At 37.9% G+C, this 22,005-nt stretch overlaps 1 protein-coding gene across 1 annotated transcript in view; it reads right to left on the reverse strand.

Moving 5' to 3' along the window:
- LOC135770653 (eukaryotic translation initiation factor 4 gamma 1) overlaps positions 1 to 22,005 on the reverse strand; it is a 40,408-nt gene that overhangs the window by 12,422 nt on the left and 5,981 nt on the right. Inside the window, 8 exon segments of the mRNA XM_065280336.2 lie at positions 378 to 467; positions 8,514 to 8,653; positions 14,253 to 14,337; positions 14,685 to 14,903; positions 17,819 to 17,839; positions 18,156 to 18,188; positions 18,576 to 18,656; positions 18,748 to 18,886. Of these exon segments, the coding sequence (XP_065136408.1) occupies positions 378 to 467; positions 8,514 to 8,653; positions 14,253 to 14,337; positions 14,685 to 14,903; positions 17,819 to 17,839; positions 18,156 to 18,188; positions 18,576 to 18,656; positions 18,748 to 18,840 (762 nt within the window). The 5' untranslated portion in view covers positions 18,841 to 18,886.

Genomic DNA, 22,005 nt, shown 5'->3' on the forward strand with positions numbered 1-22,005 from the left:
TCAATTGTGCTGTCAATTATTTTCTTTCTTTCTCTCTGCACTAAATGGCAGTAACACTTGCTACCTACATCACAAAACAGGCGAAATCTGAACCACCTATTTTTTTTTTACATGCTTGCAGCGAATAGTTTACCAAAACTAAGTTACTGGGTTTATCATTTTCACATTTTCTAGGTTGATAGAAATACTGGGGACCCAATTACACTTAAACGTGGAAAATGTGCTTTAAGGGCCTGTTTAAGGGTTAAGACTTGGGTTTAGGGTTAGAATTAGGAATCACACTTAGTTGTGATGGTTGGGGTGTTGGCATTGCCTCATTACATCTATGAGTGACCTCACAAAGATGTGACTTTACAAAGGTGTGTGTTGTGTGCTACCTGAGGTGGTGTAGGTGTTGATCCACGACCTCCTGACATGATCTCTTCTGTGATGTCACGACCTCCTTGATTAGGGTCTCTAATCCTTATCTATAAAAGACAAAGAGAGAGATTAACAACACAGTACAGAAGTACAGATAAGAATTAACAACCAGCACATGGCCAGAAACAACGCAGACAAAAAGTAACAAAAAACAGAAACTTTATATAGAAAGTGACATTGCATTTTGTCAGCATGTGTGTTTTCCCTGCTACGTTATTCGCAATGCTCTACCATTTGAGCAACAACACCACTAAAACAAGTTTACCCGTGCGCTAACAGTTGAAATATGCTACGAATGTCTCTAACAGACACACACGTACCGCTCAGTGTCAAGTACCATATAAAGTAGAGAATGTAAAATGCCACAGAACGCCTGGAAAACCATTCGCATGTCCTCTTGAAACACATATAAACTTTAAAAAGGAGACTGTTTGTCCTGCAAAGTCTTACGCAATGAACTACACATCATCAAGCAAACCTTGACAAACACACACACACATACACACGAGGCAGCACATTCCCTACCTGCCCCCCCTCCCTTTCATTCGGGAGAGGTCGGGTTCGGTTAGGCCCGTCTCATCCTGGAGCTGAAGTTTTAACCCAGCCTGACTGTGACTCGCTGAACTGGGCTGAACATTCACACACGGCCTGGATACACAGCGGCCCTTAAACTCTCTCACACATACGGCACACAGCGAGAGAGAGAGAGCGAGTACAGAGGAATGCGTCCTGCCCACTAAACTGAACCCAGACCACTGTGAGGGGGGTGGAGCTGCTGAGCCACGTGGAGCTGAACTGAACTGACTCGACTCTTTCTTCAGAAACAGAGAGTGAAACTTTATATAACAGATATGAATTAGATATGCATGTAAAGGAAGACAACTTTATGATCAATAATGTTGCACTATATATGCTTCACTTGTTGCTTTATTTTCTTTTTTCCTTTGGCAATACAGAATAAAGTCATGAAAATTTCCGTTTTACTTTAAAATAAAAATTGAGAAGCAGAAATGAGATATGTAGATTAGTGATGGGAAACGACTGAATGTCAATTCCGATTAACTTAAATTAAAATCTCTCTCTCTTTCTCTATTCTCAAGCAGTGTCTCTCGCTCTCCTCAGTTTCCATTTCTTTGAATCAGACTGGGCGAGGAAACGACTCTCTACTGGTCAAAGGTTTGAGTAATGTGATCAAGCTGTGATCTTTCTGATAACACGACTAAACCTTTTCACATTAATAACCACAGTCTCACATTAAAGCTGATAAATGGCCAAAATCAAGTTATTAAAGTTATGTAGTAAGCTGCTGAGGGCTGCAACAACTAATCGATAAAATTGATAACGAAATTTGTTTGTGATGTCAAATGCTCCCACACCACATTCAGACAGCACGGACACGCGTCTGATTCAGACAATGGGAACTGTGTTTATAATTAAAGTCAGGCGAAATTTATTCATACAACGCGAGCTGCACGTTTTTTAGGCGCTGCTTATTCTCACCGCAAAACCAGATTGTTTAAAAGCAAGGAAGCGTTGCCCAAACGGCTGTGTTGCCAGGTCCTCCGCCATTCAGCGGAGTTCTGAATTTGGATTCGTTTATTTTTTGTTGGGTTTCATAAACAGTACAGTATGAATCACAAAGTAAGCATCTGTAAGTAGGTGAAGGGGAAATCCAGGTTTTTATTATTGTATATCACTATCAAAATTGATTATTTATTTTGTTAATAACGAATAAAGGAGTACCAAAACACACTTGTAGCCAATAATCTGTAAGGGGCGTGTCTACTAACCGACATCATTGCCTGGGTTGCGTATGTGTGGGATGGGTCTATCAAAAGAAAGTTCAGATTCCATTGGGGTAGGGGCGTGTTTGTTTAGGTGATTTCAAATGTCAACATTGGCTTTCAGAGATCATGCACCCCACCTTTAATACTCAAGATTAAAATGGGTTAATTAAATCTGTGGCTAAATTTCCTCACCAGCACAATACTCAATTAGTTTTGTTTATTATTATTATTTTGACATTTAAAGGCTACAAAACCCTTTTCTTATTTAAAGCTTAAAATATCAAAATCACTTCTACACATGAATATCCAAATGTAGTGCCTTATTTAGCTGTAATTAGTGAAAAATATAATTGAGTAAATGTTAATGTTTTTATCAGAGTAGTCGATTAATCAGAAAAAGATTTATCGATTATAAAAATAGCCGTTAGTTGCAACCCCATGCAATGAACTCATTTGAATGGTTTAGGCCAATCATAGAGCACTAATATGCTTACATCATCGAGTCATTAGGGGGCATGCACACCAAAGCTTTTAAATGCCGGCAGATGCCAACTGTAAACACTTGCCAGCATTTTCAGCCAAGCGCTTTGGTTGCTGTGATATTTCGGTTTTGTCTATTAGTCGTAGAACAATGTGTCGGTTGGTTGTTGTGATTTTTATCCCGCCCCTCCTCCATTGTGATTGGGTGAAACGCTTGGCTTATCAATGTCACTCAGCCATCCAAAGTTAAAAAAAAATTTTCGGCGCTCAACGTGGGGAAAAAAACACCAGCTGCCGGGGTATTTAAAAGTGCTGCGCTTCCATTGAAAACTATTGGTGTGCAGTGCACAATACTTTAATGTTTTGTTCCTACACAGTATGACACCAGAACTATTTGAGCAAGTAATCTGACAACTTTCATGACTTCAGCACAAGATTAAACATGTGACTACGGACACCACCACACAAATGAACCTGTTAAGTCTGACGTCACACACCGCTTCTGGGTTCAACCACTCAAAGATGCCATAGGGAAAGAGCTATGCAAAAAAATGCTAATATACACACGTATCATAATGTGAAACTTCCATAAACGCTGATGCTTATTTTTATCTCCATAACAAAATCCGAGATGACCAGACATTGACATGAATTTTTTATGAATTATTATTAATATATTGCAGTCTGTGATACTGTGAGCCTGGAGACTGCAGTGTACATTGAGTTTTACATTTATCGGTTAAATGTGTGTGATATGAACACATAGGGCCCTATCTTGCACCCAGCGCAATTAACTTTGTCAGTGACGCATGTATCATTCGTATTTTGCACCGGCGCACAGCGGGTTTTTCCCTCCACAGACGCACGTCAGCAAACTAGGGAATGAACTTGCGCTCCCTGGGTGGTTCAGCGCAAAAAAGGAGGCGTGTTCCGGCGCAAACCATCCCTGGTGCTATTTTGCAGTTTCAAAAAACAATTGCGCCACTGACCAGAAAAAAAAAGTTTAAAGTCAGTGGCGCGTTGCGTGTTGTTCATTATGCTATTTTAAGGGCGCATGCTTGACCATAAGCGTGCACAACGCGCATACACTTTGCTTCTAATCTACACAGATGCAACAGTTATTTTTGCAAATCATAAATTCTCATGCAAATAACGATTAAAATATTTTCATAATTTTGTTGTGTGGCTGTATTACGTTTATTTTATATAAATAATAATTAAAATGTTTTCATAAGAAACCTTAATGTATATGAACTTGATTTGTAAGAGTACTTTGGGGTTGGACCTTGCTTGCGTTTCTTGGGTCCGATTTCAAAGCCCCCAAACCCTTTCAGTGGTGAGGGTGGACGCAGCGATGTCCTCTGCTGGCGTCTGTGTAGAGGCAGATCCTCCTCCTGTTACACGGCGTGCCCGATTTATGCTGGCAAGCTTGGGATTCCCCCATCTCCTGACATCATTGTAGTGCTTGGCGCAACGATATGCCAGCTGATGAGACTGTGGCTATTTCCTCCCACACCTGTTTAACCGACGCTGATTTGGGTGGGTTTCTCCCATCCCCATACAAAACAACTTCTCTGTCTTTGACTGCTCTTACAAGAACGTCGGTCTCCTCGGCTGTAAACCGCTCCTGGCGTACGCCTGGTAAATCCGTCATAATAATAGCAACCCGCCATGGAACTTGCGCCCTTGCGTTTAAAGGGAATGTTGTATAGCGTTCTGATTGGTTTATTTGACGTTACGCCCCAACCACACCTATGAATAATGAACCTACTTCAGACCAACCCCTTATTGATTTGCGCCCGGCGCAAGAGTTATTTCTCCCGCTGGGAAAATAGCAACAGCGCCCAAGATCCGCCCACAAACTCACTTGCGCGTTGCGCTTCGCACTTGCGTTTCAGATCGTTAAAATAAGGGCCCATAGTGCTAATGAATGGCTGTTTAAATAATATCCTCCATTAAAATGACTAAAGGCTTGGAGCAAGAAACAGTATCCTTACGTCATGATTTAAAGGAACATGCCCACATTTTGAGAATTTAGCTTATTGACAGTATTCCCCAGAGTTAGATAAGTCCATACATACCTTTCTCATCTCCGTGCGTGCTGTAACTCTGTCTGACGCAGCCCCTGCTAGCTTAGCTTAGCACAAAGACTGGAAGTGAATGGCTCCAGTTAGCATACTGCTCCCAATAATTGACAAAATAATGCGAACATTTTCCTATTTATGTGTTGTGATTTGTATAGTAACACAATGTACAAATAACATGGTTATATGAGACACAGACATCTTTTAACAGTATACATACTGGGAACTATCATTCCGCCCAAGTAGCAGTGCTTCGCCTTCTGAGAATATAGTTCCCAGTATGTATACAGTTGAAAGATGTCTGTGTCTCATATGATGTTATTTGTACACGGTGTGACTATACAAATCACAACACATAAATAGGAAAATGTTGGTGTTATTTTGTCACCTATTGGGAGCAGTTTGCTAGCTGGAGCCATTCACTTCAAGTCTTTGTGCTAAGCTAGCTAGCGGGGGCTGCTTCAGACAGAGTTAAAGCACGCACTGAGATGGGAAAGGTATGTATGAACTTATCTAACTCTAGGGGATACGGTGAATAAGCTAAATTCCCAAAATGTGGGCGTGTTCCTTTAAAAAGCGGATCACAGGTGTTCAAGTGCTGATATTGTCCCTCAGAGACATCAACATTCAACCATTAAATTGAAACCAAGATATAGGCATGTGACAGTATAAAATGTTCATATCTCAATAACTGCTGGGACATTTACCGCATTATAATATATTATTGCTACAAATTTTAATAAAAATTATATTAAATTGTATTACAGAAACTAAAGCCCAGCACACACCAAAAGATAATCGAGACGAATTTGGGCCAATTTTCCCCCTTATTTCCCTCCTTCCCCCCCAATAATCTAAGCTAAAGCCCTGATCGTCTTCATGGTTATATCGATTATCTTATTGGATTTTATTTCTGTATGTGATGTGTTAAGAGTGACAGAATCTGCTCAGAAGCATGTCAGAGCTGCTCCAATCGCAAAAAGGGTTGTCATAATTAGATATGCTCCGATCAGCATTTTTCGGGCCGATCACCGATTACCAAATCATGATCTGCCGATCGCCGATCAGTGCCGATCACAGAATGGCTGTGGAATGGGAATCTTTTATCTATAATCTAGCAGAGTTTGAACCATTTGTAGAAATTAAACTAACTATAAATTAGGTATATTATTGTTTTAATAGAGAATCAAATAAATAAGCACAATAATATTTCTTCTTGCAACGAGAAATGTAATTTGCCTTTAAAAAGGTTTATGTCTGTTAAAAGTAATTAAAATAAAACAATTCACAGTCTTTACTGTATGAATAAAATATACACGCATTTGTATGAAGTACAACAGTTCTTCACTGATGAGCAGAGAGTAATTTTATTGAGAGATTAATTAGGATACTGTAGCTTTAAGACGTGGGAGAGATCGTTCTCTTCACGTGCACTGATGACAGGCTGCTGTGTATGCGTGCGGTGGGTGTCCGCAAAGAGCAGCTTTGAGGAAAATGGAAGTTTAAACCTTCAAAACTTAAAAACGAATGCAAGTATTAAACTTTCGTCATGAGGATGCAATTGTCCGCGATAGATATGTGTTGTATACGCTGTTTGATAGGGATGTGAAGACGCATTGCGCTGAGGACCGGAGCGCGTCCACATAGAAAATACGCATATCTCTGTAAGTTAAAGGCAGAGAGAGAGATCCAAATCTGCACGTCACACATGAGCAACGGGTTACAAAATGCTCGCACTGTGTAAAATGGTCTCTAATTGCAGCCGCATCAGGAACGCTATGATGACAAAAGTTAACAGAAAGATCGGCTCTTGAGATCGGCAAATTTAGCGAGTGCCGATCGTGTCATTTAATGCCGTTATCGGTCGATTATGATCGGAGCATCCCTAGTCATAATGATTAAATAATCGTCTCATCGCAATTGTTTGACCTCATCATGATGATTTCAGATCACCGCAATGATTGCACATCTCTTTAAAAAACACAAGGGGGAGCTGCGGTGCTTGTATAAACAAAATTGTAAAGCCATAGCCATTCAATACAGTGGAAAAATATTTAAAGAAATGCTGCAAAACATTGATAAGCAGTATGAACTGCCGGGTCAAACACACATTTCCAAAACAGCAATTCCAAATGTAGGGAAGTGCAGGATGCTACACCTAAGAATCTGTAAGGAATTGATTTTATGGCAGCCACTACAGACATGTGGCCCACTACTAATATAACCTTATTAGGATCATGTGTGAAATGAGAAGTAAATGTCAAAGCAATAAAACAGACAATTAATTGTCATAATCACCACAATTTATTTAGGCAATTAACAGCCAGCCAAATTTCATAATCGTGACCGCCCTAATCGCAAATATTCACGATTAGAAAACCCAGGACAAACATGATGTAGATTTTCATGTAGAACGGAACGATACCCAATCAGAAACAAGGTGATAAAAGATGAAATCAAAACAACCACGGCAAGTCAAACAATTCATGGCATGGCAAGCACAGTCCAATGGTTATACTAGAAATATTTAATTTTCTGGGCTGGCATTTTAACCTAAAAAACTGTAAAATGATGGTAAAGAAGGTCAGTGTGCTTTCTTAAAAGCAGAAAACAACTTAGATTCTCAGGTACTTTTAACTATTCACTGTGTTTTGAAATCAAAGTATCTCTAGTGCATTACCTGCACATGTCTAACAATTACAAATCTATTTAAAGGTAGGGTAACAGATTTGATCCTGAAACATTTTTAGTTATGCCGGTTAAAAGTCTCCTCACATCCTGATAGCAATCACTGTGTTAAGTTGTTTAAAGGTATTTGTAGAAATTTATGTCATCTGTGAAAGGCGTAGGACCAAAAAATGTTCAACAAATCATAGATTTCGGTCCGAACGGAGGTTTCCTTTTTTGTCCCTCATACGTAAGCGTAATTTGAATTCCCACCGCGCAGCGAGTCCACGCAGACACCATACGTCATCGGCGCGTTCACGTGCGCTCACCTCCTGTAAACAGCGAGAACAGCAAACTTTTCTGCTGAATTGACAACCTACACAGGAGCCACAAAACTAAAGGCATCTTTTATAACACCAACAGCAAAAACTGCCTGGATCAGCAAGAGCAAAAACCCAAATTAACATCGGTAACTTTACTGCTTTACCGTGAGATGCAAACAGCTACAGGAGGCAAAGGGTCTGAAAGGGTCGTTGCACTGTTTATTTTGGTAAGGTAGGTACGCGATATGTTTGTATTGAGATGGATTCAGATATTCTACTTTGATGAAACATTGTGTTGCTTATGAAATTTGTGTTCGTTTACGGATTAGCATAACGATATAGTTACTACGTCTACACAACCGAACGTGTGCTTAAACTAATTCTGATGTAAACCAGTTGTTTATGTTGGTTATTTTGGAAATGTTATTCACTTTGTACTGCAAAGTTTTCTCACTGGTGAATGAGACATGAGACGTGACCGTCTGATCTGTGCGTGTTCATGTGGTTGAAAGAGGCGTGACTTTGGATGGCGATTTGACTTGAGGGTGGGATCGGGATTTCATTGCTAGGCGGCTACCGTTAGCATTTTTCAAAATGTGTTACCCTACCTTTAAAGCACAAAGAGCGTGAACATACAGCAACCCTCCCGACTTTAAACATAACCACAAAAAACTGAAGAAAACAATGTAAATGTACAGAGATTACAGGCACATTAAACACTCTTGATGCCTATGATAAATTTAATATCTTACCTGCTTGCGTTCCCGTTTAATCGGGGCTTGCTGCTGTGGAGGAGGCGGGGCCTGTTGCTGCTGGGGGGCGGGGTTCATGATAACAGATGTAGGGGCAACAGGGGGCGTGAACTGGGGCTGGGCGGGGTAATACGCTCCAGCTAGAAAACAGATTTTAGAATAAGTTTGGTTACATTATGCCAGGATGAAACGATTTTCTTCACTATATATTTAATGAGAGGTTACTAAGACAACTAAACGTCCTTCATAAGAAAAAAATTCTTAGCGTGAGAGTAAACTGGTAAAAAAGGAAAAGCATTTTACAGATTAAGACTCTAAAAATACATAAAGTAAACAAGAGATAGAGAAATCATGTTTCTGCTTGTTTCAAGGTTCAAGCTATCATAAGAATGTGTTATGACTTTATGTGCAATAGTGTCTGTCATTGAATTCACATTTAAGGGGAGGCTGACTTATTAACACAGTTAAAGAGTTGTAATCCTCAAATGCAAACAAACAAATGCAAAGTGTCAGAAGTATTTCTGGGTCAAACTCACACCTCCTCTTTCCTACAAGGTCCAGAAAGTTTTTTCGAACATGGGTACACGTAACGTATCCAGCCTTATAGAAACAATGGATATAGTTTGTTTAAAAGGGACAGCATTGGAGTTTTGCGTGCGTGATTGTTTAACGCTGGATTTTGTTGAAATGGGGCGGTCCCAGCCAGGTCATGAGTCGCAGGCGGTAAGTAAAGATGCATCAAATGTCTGTGATTTCTTAAGCGCATATAATGTAAACGATACACAAACATGTAGTAAATCATAAGTTATACAGGGATAGTGGGTTTGTGTGTGTTGTTTGCCTATTGCTCGTGAGGAACGCTAGAAGCCTGCTAGATCTGCCAAACACCTGCATCTCAATCTCCTCAAGCGCGGATCAGATCGGATGTTCGTAAGACGCGTACATCAGCTTCACTGCGAGCAGGAGACAGAGCTCAGTTTATCCTGACAATGCGGACAAACTCGGGTTCCTTTCTTATAGTAGGCTGTTATAAGACAAAGTCACGCAGGGTAAATAACCGTTTTTATTGTAGTGTTTTAGTTTTCTGCTTTATATTTTATTTATGCGCTGTTAATGCATAGATGATACTTAGTTTGTTTGAGTTTGGACTACAGTTTTCATTAGATTTTAAAACAGTTGCCCAAATTTTTTCCATAGATTTTTCTCCTTTAAGTGTTTCAATTTGCTGCAGTATATTTATTTACTTGTTTTAATGTAATATATAGGACATATTTATGTTGTGTTTTGACCTCTGTAAAGCCATCAGCATGTGTATTGCCACTGATATTTCCCTTTAAAGTGTTTTAATTTGCAGTACATTTATTTATTCATTTTTATCTAATTAAAAATATATCCTACACTTATCAAATCTATTTAAATGTTTTTTTTTTAAGAAAAATTATATTAACTTACCCCACCATTGACGAGTTATCTCGTCAATTATGAGAAAACATTTGTATAAAAAAACGTGTTCCTGGTTAGTTTTTTTTGGAGCTTTTACCCAATTTATAAAAAAACTAAAGCAAAAATTATTTATTAATTTTACACTAAGTGCATGTTTTGATAATAGTTCTGAATCTGATCTCTAACAAAATTCCTTCACAAAAATTCAATTATTTCAGCTTTTGCTTAAAAAATACATTTAAGAAAAATACCCATATTTAAGAGTTTATAAGCAGAGTAAAAATATAGATATGATGAAACGTTTTCGTTTGTTTGTTTGAAAGCAGAGGTTGTGTTTTTTCATTTGATATATTTGTTTGTTTATATATTTTTAGAACAACAATTTCCTGGTAGGTGTTTTGTAAAACTTTTCTGAAAATCACAAAAAAAAAAAATGCTGGCAGGCAACTTTTCCAAAAATGGCTAGCTGGAATGAGTTCATTTGATGGTAATGCTGTCGCTTTTCTTTTGAAGTGTTTAAATTTGCTGCATATTTATTTATTCTTTGTTTAACTGTTATTTATATATCATAAGTTTAACAAAAAATTCACAATTTTGTTTTTAAAGAAAAGACTGCTGTTTATATTATTTTTGAAACCATGTCGTGGCAGACCGCTCCGCCTCAGATATCTGATTTAATAAAAGTTCTGCACGTTATGAATATTAATCATGAAACATGGACAAAGAGAGACTGATTAGACTTTTAAAAGCTTTAGTAGTTAAATGATCACAGGACCTTGCCGTTCGGCGTAGGTCACTTGCAGAATAATTTTTATTTAAAAAAAATAAAAGACATGGCTAATTCACATGGAATTGAAATCACAGACAACCTCCGCAATTATAACAAATCACCAGAGGTCATCAGGTAATACTAATCCCGTTTGAATAGAGCATAAGCTGTAGACTGTAACTAATGTTATACTTTGAAATATAAATTAAGTGCTTATGTGGCCGCCGATTTAGATAATTTATAAATGCAAAGGCTTATTATGTTAAAATTTAACACACAATGTTCTTTCTCATCCCTGAAACTCCGACCATTGATGTTTTCTTCACCAAATCTATATTTAAATAATAAATCAATATCATAAACATGTGATATTATTTTATAAACTCTACCTATACCTGCTGTATAAAGCCCAGGATACACTGCAGGATTTTTGTACTCCTATAAGATCATTACCTTTTCACACTGTGCAACATGCATCGTTTAACCTGTTCACTCTTAAAAGTTTGACTGCTTGTTGGGTTTAGTCTCTCTGTTTCCATCAACCCTAACTGACTTATATTACTGAGGGAGCATTGTTGACCGGAGAGCGTCCAGACTAAATATAGTCATAACCCACAGAGAGAGAGAGCGAGTGAGAGAGAGAGGAAGAGAGAGAGAGAGGATCATGGAGAGTGTCCTAACTTAGTAAACCACACAAAAGACATTAAACAGAAGACAGATGAAATGAACAGATAAATAAAAGACAGAAGTCACATTGACGTACCCTCAGAACTTCGGCTGGACCCTCTGTTGCCCATGTTCCTCTCTGAATGCCCGTCTCTCTCTCTCTCTCTCTCTCTCTCTCTCTCGCTCCCTTTCTCTCTTTCTGTCTGTGAATCTGTGTCTACTCACTAGCTCCCCCTCATCTAACCTGTACACACTCTCTCTCTCTCTCTCTCTCGCAGTCTGTCTGTCTGTCTCTCTCGCTCAGTCAGTCTGTCTGTCTCTTTCTCTCTGAACAGGTCAGTGAGTCCTCTGGGTGTCGTGAGAGAGACACTGTAAGCGGTCGGTCAGTGTGTATGTGAGAGACACCCAATGGAAACTGGCATTGCTGGTGTGTGTATGGGGGGGGGGGTTAAATCACTAACCGTTGACAAAAATAACAACCACGTCTGAGACACATCACTATACAAACAGTGTGTGTGTGTGTGTGTGTGTGTGTGTTTCTGTGTGATGCATGACACTATTCACGCACGCATGCACACACTACAGTGAGTAACAGGAAAGACACTTCTGAAGAGAAGACAGATTTGTGACAGCGCCCCCACAGGCTGGAAGACATTAAGTATGATAAATGATTTTTGATTGTAAAATTTATATTCATGATTTGGTAGAAGCTTACAGTAATGTTCCCTGGGATCTAAACCCATGACTTTTGCACGGCTAACAAACAAATTAACCCTTAAACTATCACCAACCCTTTTTGAGTGTGTGGGTGAAAATATGGTTCCGAGTGGCCGATACCACAAAACATTCTGGCATCGGAATCGGTGAGTACTTGAACCCATGTACCGATCCAAAATCATTTTCTTAAACAAGAACATGTTATGCCCACTATAGCTACCATTAAAGCTAACGCTGCAAAGTGAAACTAAAACTTCTTTAGCGAATGTGCCATGATGCAATTTCGCAACTTTAAAACGAGTAACTTAATAAAGCATTAAAAAAGAATTTAAAGACATGTCACCCGAGGAACACGATGGTTACACAATAAGTCTCTTATTTCACTACATTGTGGCTACACTTAGTGTTTTTAAAGGACCTTTTTGTGCTTTTGTATTTAAAAACTAAAATGCCTTTTATTTAACAAAATTGTTTCTGGACTTTTAAGTTTTAAATTGATTATTTTGTTATATTATTCATATATATCTTTTTTTACTTATAGGTTTTTATAGAGTTATATTCTAAAAATAAAATACCCTTTCAATTTACAGTGTTAGATTTGTGACTTTCACTTAAGAAAAATAAATAATATTACTGTCAAATGTATTTCAGATAATAAAAATACTCTAGTTCACGGTTTGTATTTGTTCATGTTTTATTAACAGAAAAGTCTGAAGCACACCCTAAAATAATTATATCTGTTCATACAAGGCTAGTAGTATATACAGATACACAGTCAGGTATCGGAATCGTTATCGTGAAGAAAAATAAAAAATAGTATCGGAACATCTCTAGGTGAAAATGTGTTGTGCAGCTTCAAATAAATATAACTCTGGCATTCTTTGGTCTATAAGCATAAATGTGGTAGTGTCTGTAGTTGTGAATATTAAATAAAAAAACTAGTTATAGTGATAAGTTTTTTTAATAATGCAGTAAATTATAGATTTTATATATAAAAAGCATACAAATTTTAATGTTTCACTCCCAAAAAGTCTCAACTAAAAGTCTTGGACTTTGATCCAAAATTCAAGTTAAAAATCACAAAAAATTAGGTTTGTGTCACACTTTTAGTGGTTTTACCAACAAAGGCCACTAGGTGTCATCAGTTTGCTGCATACTCTTGACACAAATTAATAAATTACTGTCACTGCAATATAAGAGGGTTAGTTCACCCCAAAATTACAATTTGATCATAAATCACTTGCACCTGTGTCGTTCAAAACCACCAAGTCCTTTGATTGTCTTCAAAACACATTTTCAGATATTTTTGATGAAAACCAGGAGGCTTGTAACTATCCCATAAACTGCAGTTTGATTTTCACAATCAAGCACAGAAAAGAATAAAAGACATTGGCAAAAGGTCCATGTGCCATCAGTACTTTAATAATAATATTATGAAGCAACGAAAACACTTTTGTGCACAAAGAAAACAAAACGAATAATTTTTATCAACCAACTTGTTCTCCTCCCTGGTCATTCAGTGTGCATTCATGAGCAGACTACAGTAATTTGCGCATTTATATGGGTTGTTAAAGTATTGCTTACAATGTTTACATGATGGCTTAAAATAAGAAGGGAAAAAACAAAAACGTTGCCAACTATGTCAGCAGGTAATGTAAGCAGCATGCGGCGTAGCCAATATAGACCAATGCAGTATATGGGACAGTCACAAGTGTCCTGGTTTTTATCAAAAAATTATTTCTGAAGACAATCGGTGGTTTAGAACAACACAGGGGTTTGTGATTTATCATAAAAAATTTTTGGGGGTGAACTAACCCTTTAATAATGCAAAAAGGTAATAAACCGATCTGGGGCACCATTCACTTCCACATAATTATTTTTCCAAACTATGGAAGTCAATGGTGCCCCAGATCTGCTTGGTTAAAAACATTCTTTAAAATATTTTCCACTTGTGTTCAGAAGAACAACAAAATGTATACAGGTTTTGAACAACTTAAAGGTAAGTAAATGATGACCGAATTTTCTTTTTTCAGTAAACTATCCCTTCGATCTACAAGACTAACAAAAAATAAAAGATGAAAGGAAGCAAGGAAAGAAGGGATGCAGAAGGTCTGGACACACCAGCTGCTTCTGTTCATACATACCGTAATCTGCTGGACTGGTACCAGGGTAAAAACCAGGAGAACTGGCCACCTGATACTGCTGAGGGGTCACGTATGAGGGGCGGTACTAAAAGAGAGAGAAAGAGAGAGAGAGGGAGTGAGATACACCTGCTTTATTTTACTGCACTGATTCAGCAACACACATCGAGACAATCACGGTCAGCTGACCAGAACACAGGGGTTAAAATGAAGAGAAATGTCAGCAAAATCAATACACTGCTGTGTGTGTGTGTGCGCGCGCTTTAACTCACACTTTTTAACACATTTTACACACAGATCAGGTCGAAGACTGATTATAGTGGAAATGTTAAAATAAACATCATATCAGAACTAATATAAACTCCTGTTATAATACTTTTAGCAGTAAAAGCACATCAATAATCGTGCACATTGAAAACACTCAGCAGTACATACTGAAAAGGTTGAATTTGTCTGGCCAGGTATGTAGTAGGCGGTGCTTTGTGAGTTTGGGAAGCTGATTTGTTGCTGGGGAATCATCATCATTTGGGAAGGGCCAGCCTGGTATACGTGTTGGGGGCGTGCTGCGTGTGGATTGGTGATAGCACGAGGGGCGGAGCTTTGTTGAACACGCCCAGAATTGGCAGGTAAAGTTGGCCGACTGGTATAGTACGTCTGAAAAAGAGGAAAAACAAAGAGATTAATTATTAAATATACTACTGCAATGACAACAACTGTAAATCTAGTTTGATGTCAATACAATGCAAACTCTTCTTTTTGTTGATCTCTTACATTGACACTATAATTGTGTTGTGTAGACAGAAGAGATCTGGCCTGTTTTACAACGTCTGGTTTATTTTAAAATTAACATCTCATGGGAATTCTTGTTTTATGATACCCGTTGCTTTTATTGTAATTACAGATAGAGATTCTCTTGCACAATTGTATAAAGGTGCATTGTGTAACCTTGAAGGATCTCTTGACAGAAATGCAATATAATCTAAATAACTATATTAGTGGTGTATAAAGACCTTACATAATGAATCTTATTGTTTTCATTACCTTAAAATGAGCAGTTTTTGTCTACGAACACAGCGGGTCTCCATACACGGAAGTCGCTGCCATGTTTCTACAGTAGCGCTTAACAAACAAACTGATCTACGTTGTAGGGGTGGGCGATAAACGGTAGATATGATAAACTGGTAGAAATTTGCACTGTCTCTATCAAGGTTACGTGCCCACGTCACGTTCCTGTGCGCTTGGTCAGGAAAATTCAACGTTTGTACACATATTTAAGCACCGCAGTTTTAAAACAAGTTATTTTAGGCCATTAAAAGAGGAGCTTTTTTCTTTTTTATGCTTGTATAAGTATAAAAAGTTTTGTGAGAATTCTGAAAAATGTATGCCATTAAATACTTAATTAGGGGTGAACCGATAAATGCCAATATACACTAATAATACGCGGCCAATAACTATTCTGAATCGCACAGCCGATAATATTCACAGTTAATTCATGTACTATGGCTTTTGATCAGCAAGTCCTTATCGATCTGAAATCACTGTTAGTTTGAGTCGTTTATAACATGCATTTGAAAAAGCAACGCTCGTCAAACATAATCATTATATATATTCTTTATTATCATGAAAATACCTGAAAAGGTTTGAAGAACAGCAATATAAATATATCCTTAAGACATTTCCTGGAGCTTCATGTCATAGCTGCATGTGTATTGTTCTTCATCTACAGCGCATATTGAGTTTCTGCACGAGAGCGCCCTCTGGCTTTTGGATGTTGCGGCATTTCACCGTAATTTATTAAAAAGCATAGCAAGCATCATCGGCCGATATATCGGTGCACCCCTAATATGAATATTAATTTATACACATAATAAACTTATTAAAAGATAAAAAACCTCTACCGTAATAAATATCATTAACACGATATAAAATGAACCCTATATCGTGATATAAGATTTCGGTCATATCGCCCACCCCTACTATGACTCAGGCGACGACATGTTTGTCCTGTGGCGGCTACCATATAAGTTTGAAATTAAGAGGTGAGTTGTTCGCAATTTGCAATCTCACCACTAGATTTCGCTAAAATTCACACACACCACCTTGAAAGGTTCACTGTGTAGATTTTTAGCGCCATCTACCAATGAGATTGTGAACTAATGGTACCATCCACAGCTCACCCCTTGCTTTCAAAACACATAGTGAAGCTACGCCACAAGACAACGTAGTGATAAAACACGCCTTATTGAGCAATTTGTCCGTTTAGGGCTACTGTAGAAACTAGGGATGCACCGATACCACTTTTTTGTAATACGAGTACTTGCATTTCAGTACTTGCCGATACCGATACAGAGTACTTAATAAAAAAACATGATTTAAATTTACAGGTAACCGCTTTATTCATATAATTTAACAAAAAAAACGAAGGACTAGTTTTCCAGTTTGTTGTAAACTCTGCCTCTTTGGACAACACAAGAGGCATTAACCCCTTACACGCCGCTCAAACATAGACATTTCTCAGACCGTGGTATCGATTCCAGGTATTGGGGGACTTTTAACGAGTACTTTAGAAAATGTGGTATCGAGGCCGATACCCGATACCAGTATCGGTGCATCCCTAGTAGAAACATGGCGCAAAATGGCGACTTCCATGTAAGGAGACCTGCGGTGTATCATTCTAAAGTAATAAAAACAGTTCATAATGTAAGGTCTTTATACACCACTGATAATATATTAATGTAAATTATATTGCATTTCTGTCAAGAGATCCTTTTGAAAGTTACACAATGCACCTTTAATGTGCTACAGAAATATGAATTGGCTACCATATTTAAATCAAACGATACCAAATATGGACGACACTTATCTATTAAAATAAGTAAGTATGGAAGTAAATTTTACTGCAGAAGAACTTAAATGCACAATATGTCATTTTCACTGCTAGAGGTCACCATACAAATAAGAAAAATCAGCTTGATGACGCTGTGAAATGATGGAAGTTGTAATCTTCACCTTCACTGCCGACTGGAAGTCAATCCGATGAGACTTACAAATCATGTATGTATGATGTAATGAAATAATGTTTTATTACCAACATCGTAGCGTGCTCGATGCTAATGTATACGGACACTAAAATACTACTTTGGCATGCGCCGATGCCCATAAGACATCTCACAAGAGTGACTTGATAGTCTTGTTCTGGGTCGCACTTGCAATACTATGATGTCATAACACGATGGGTCTGCGCAGCACTGCATCAAGTTGAACACATCTATGATTTCTACTGCAATAAATGTGTAAATCAAACATAATGTGGACATGACAGGCGACCTTATGAAAACATGTGTGATCATAAATACACATGTGCCCAAATTTTCTGATATTTTCAAGCAAAAATTTTACATATTGTGCCTTTAAATTATTTATACTTTTCTGTCAACGCTAGACCCAATGTACTGTAAATCTATTAAATGCTAAACTGCAACGAGACGCAACGTCCAAAGAAATCCATCTGATGCATGTCAACACAGTCCAACAAACTAAATGAAGACTCACAAACACAAAAGCATTACCTGCAGTGACCTGAATCCACCCTTCAGCAGCACACAAACGCACAAACACACACACATGCAGCAAAAGAGCGAGAGAAATGAAGAGCGTGTTATCCATCAGCACATAGACTTAGAGATACACAGCAGCATGCAAACAAAGCATTTTACCACCGTGTGTGTATGTGAGTTTGTGTAATTGTGTGTGAATGATTTGTTTGTGGGAGTATAAGAGTGAGTGTGTATGTAACATGTATAAGAGAAACTTTGTGACAGAGTTTGTGTGTTTGCAAATAAGCAAGTGAGTAAATGTAAGAGTTTGTGTAAGTGTGTGTGTGTGTGTGTGTGTGTGTGTTAGTACCTGTTGTGGTAAAGCTCTAGGACCTGAGGCAAACTAGAAAGAGAAAGCCAGACACACACAGGTCAAAGATGAAGACACAGAAGCAACAACGGGCACAAAAGCAGAGAAGAGAAACACCTCAGGTCACACAAGTCTTCATTACTCAGAAATGTCCTTAACAATCTTTAATTTTTTCAAGTTCTTGTGTGTATAATGGTTTGATATGAATCCTCTCTATGCATTAACATTTTCATCTCTCTAGTTTTGGGCCGGATCATGTTCGACACAACAGTGGGATTTCTGAAGTAAAAATCTCCATGCAGAAACTCATTCGTAGCAACATCGACAAACTTACCATGATGTTGTTACATGTTGGTGGGCACACGTTAAGTCTATTCAACTATTTTAAATATGCACATTTTAGAAGTGTTGTTTACGCACCGGCCGGGGTTGGGCTGCGGGATTCATCTGTGGTGGAGGGGTGCCGAAAACAACTGGGGGTGGAGCAGAAGGAAAACTGGGCTAAAGAGAGGAAGACATGAAGCATTATTAACCATCAGAATAATAAATCTGATTACTGATACAGAAGTGATGATAAGAGAGATGGTGTTACCTGGGACAGGCCCGGGGAGGGTGCAGGAAGAGGGGCGGAGGGATAGGGTGGGACAGCTGGGGGTCCAGACTGAGGCTGAGGTGCCTTATTCATTTCACCCGAAACATCTGCATTGAGACGCAGCTCCTATTAACAAAACCTGAGAGAACAAGAGAGAGAGAGAAATGTTAATGATAAATCAGATTTCATTGATCTGAAGTAACATGACATTTAGGAGTAATGTCACGTCAAACTAGACTTTTCAGTGCATTAACCAGTCCCTCCAGGACTTCGCAATTTATTTTTGTGATGAAAATGACTCATATTTAGGACAAAAGCATCTGCTAAATGACTAAATGATACTGCAGCGAAAATTTCCAGAAATGTGCGACATTTCTAGAAATATTAAGAAGTTCTTAAATATTCGATCATTTTATAAAATAATGAATATATTTTTCATTTTTGCGATTATTTTGCAATGAAATAACAAAATAATGATTGCAAAATAAGGCCATGTTTTGTTGATTTTGCGCTGTTTCGCAAACTTGAGAAACTGATTAACTTCAATTAACATGCATGTGAATGTGACAGCCCAGAAACGCAAGCTCTTGTAAAAACAATTGAGCATTTCACGGCGTTTCAAAGTTTGATAAACTCCACCGTACGATTTCTTATAATGCGAGGATGTGTGAGCAATAGGTCATCGAAACATTGGAAACTGAACTTTTTCAGAAAATTTAAGATAATCATTAATGGTAGCGGTGTCGCACAATGGTGTCTTGTTCAACACTTCTTTGAAAGATTATAAAATATTGATAAACAGCTTTATAAAGTTATGATACCTACACAACCTTTATGAATTTTAAAATCTAAATGCTTTTACAAGAAATAAAAAAGCCAACCTTACGCTATTAAACAATCAACATTACACAACATTCGACTTTAACATTAAAGCTTCAGATAAAACTCAAACTTCATTAAAAAAAACATGTCAACTCATGTCCTCTGATTTTTTTATTTTTATTTGGGAAATGTTGCAATGGTTTTTTTGTCGTTGCAATTTTCATGCATGATGAAGTTTAAAGTTCCCAACAGCATCTGTAGTCCCAACTTGTTAGCAATCACCCTTTTTAAGACTCGTAAAAACATTCAAAATCCTAAGTGATGTCATTACTGATGTGTTTTATGTTGTAGAATAAAACGTGACATTACACTCATTCTTTCCAGAAAATAATTGTAAAATAAATAACTTAAACTTGTTAAAAAAGGTCTTGATGTATCACTGGTTTTTATCTAAAAAGTGATGTTTCCGTTTTTCCATTGGGTCGGGTCAGTTTACTTTTGGGGGCTTTTCCACTGAGTGAAGTACGTAGTACCCAATACTTTTTTAGTACCACCTCGGTTGGGGTTTGAAGCAGCCAGAGCTGATACCGAAATGTGACGCCAAAAACACTGTAGATCACTGATTGGTTGGAGAGAATCATCACTACCAGGGTCATCGCTATAATGTAAAAGATTAGCTTTACCTTCATGCTAGCTTGCGCTGTCTCGAGTAAACCTGTTGTCATCTGTGTAGGGCTATAATGATTAATCGTGTGTCCCATTAAAAAGATCTGTCTAAAATCAAGGCTGTGATTCTTTGTTTCATGCACAGCTTGTGCGTTTACTACGGCGTTTTGGTCAGTAAGAAGTCCTTAGTAATTTAAAATCATTATGAGTCTGAGTCGCATAACGTGAATTTAAAAAAAGAAACACTCGTTAAACAAAATCATTCAAAATATTCTTTATTATTATGAAAATACCTGAAACAATTTGAAGAACAGCGATATAAATATTCCTGTAGACATTTCCTGGGATAGCGTTTGTAATGCTGCTTCTTCTGTGGCACAAAGAGAGTTTCTGCACGAGAGCGCCCCTGGGTTTGGGATGTGCCGGGATTTTACCGTAATTCATTAAAATTCATTCATTAAGAAAATGCGTATTTGCAAGATTAATTGTTACAGTCCTACATCTGCGCTTTGCTGTAAGTTCCCTTTCAGCGATGGAAAACATCCACAGGTTGAGAATCAGGAAAACCATAAAAGTTTTTCAGAGACTTGCAGTTTGTGGCGGCACATTCGCATATATGCTTAAATGCAACTTAAATGAGGCTCAGCGGAGCGCGTCGACTGATGCGACAGGTGACAAAAACTGTCATGTGAGACAGAGGTAGTGATAAACGGAATGTGTAAACATCTATTTGTGGTGGTCAATTTTAATTTTGTGGCGGACTGAGAAATAAATGAATGTATGGGAATGTACAACAACGCTCTCACTTGTATGATGTCACAGCAGTAGGCAGCGCAAATATAAGGACACGCCTATAATCCCTCCCACTCTGAAGTGTTACTAAACTCGATGGAAAAGCTAACCAAGCCAAAGTGAGGTGAGCTGACCCGACCTAACCCAAACCAAGCCGTGGTGTACTATGTAATGGAAAAATGACATGAAACTTCGATTTTTGATTGCACTGCCTCATTTTTTAATGTCTGAGCATCTCTACTAAACCTTTTTGAAGAGTAAAACATGAAAATATCTTAAGTGTGCTATTTAAGGTGTTAAAGCTAAACCTGATTCATTGACTTCAGGATGAGAGAGCAAGAAGTGCTAAAATGCAAACTCGTTTCTGGGTTTTGCCTACAAAATGACATCATCCCAGCAGCTCTCTATACTGAACTACACTACAGTACTAATGTGTGTCTGTCCTGATAGACGAGACTCAAGCTGAAGAAACTCAAGAGTTATTTTACAGAGGGGTTTCTGACAAACAGCTCTCTTTACAAGATCCAAATATAGAGTCAAACACACACTGGATACAGTACGGACAAACCTCGCTCTCTCTCTCTAACACACAAGAAGTGCTATGAAGTTCAGCTGTAACATTACATAAGTCTAAATACACATTACCGACTACATACAACAGGTTGAGGCCAAAAAACTTGACTCTCTATTATCCTGTACTTATGTATATTATATATATTTTATGTGCTTTAAACAAGTCATCGGATACACAACATTTTAGATATCACCACTGCAAACGCCCAGAGTCAGCCTGTTGATCAGGTAAAGAAACGCCCCAGTCACATTTCACCACAAAAATGTAAAATAAATAATACATTTTAATAATAAATAAACTTAAATTTTATTGTGACATGATTTAACATCAACCGAGAAACCAATAAAATGTAAACCTTATAAACATGTTTTACATGACAGCAGCATGGAGTCATGAAAACTAAG

The sequence above is a fragment of the Paramisgurnus dabryanus genome, chromosome 8 (genome assembly GCF_030506205.2).
Source record: "Paramisgurnus dabryanus chromosome 8, PD_genome_1.1, whole genome shotgun sequence".
Taxonomy (NCBI): Eukaryota; Metazoa; Chordata; class Actinopteri; order Cypriniformes; family Cobitidae; genus Paramisgurnus; species Paramisgurnus dabryanus.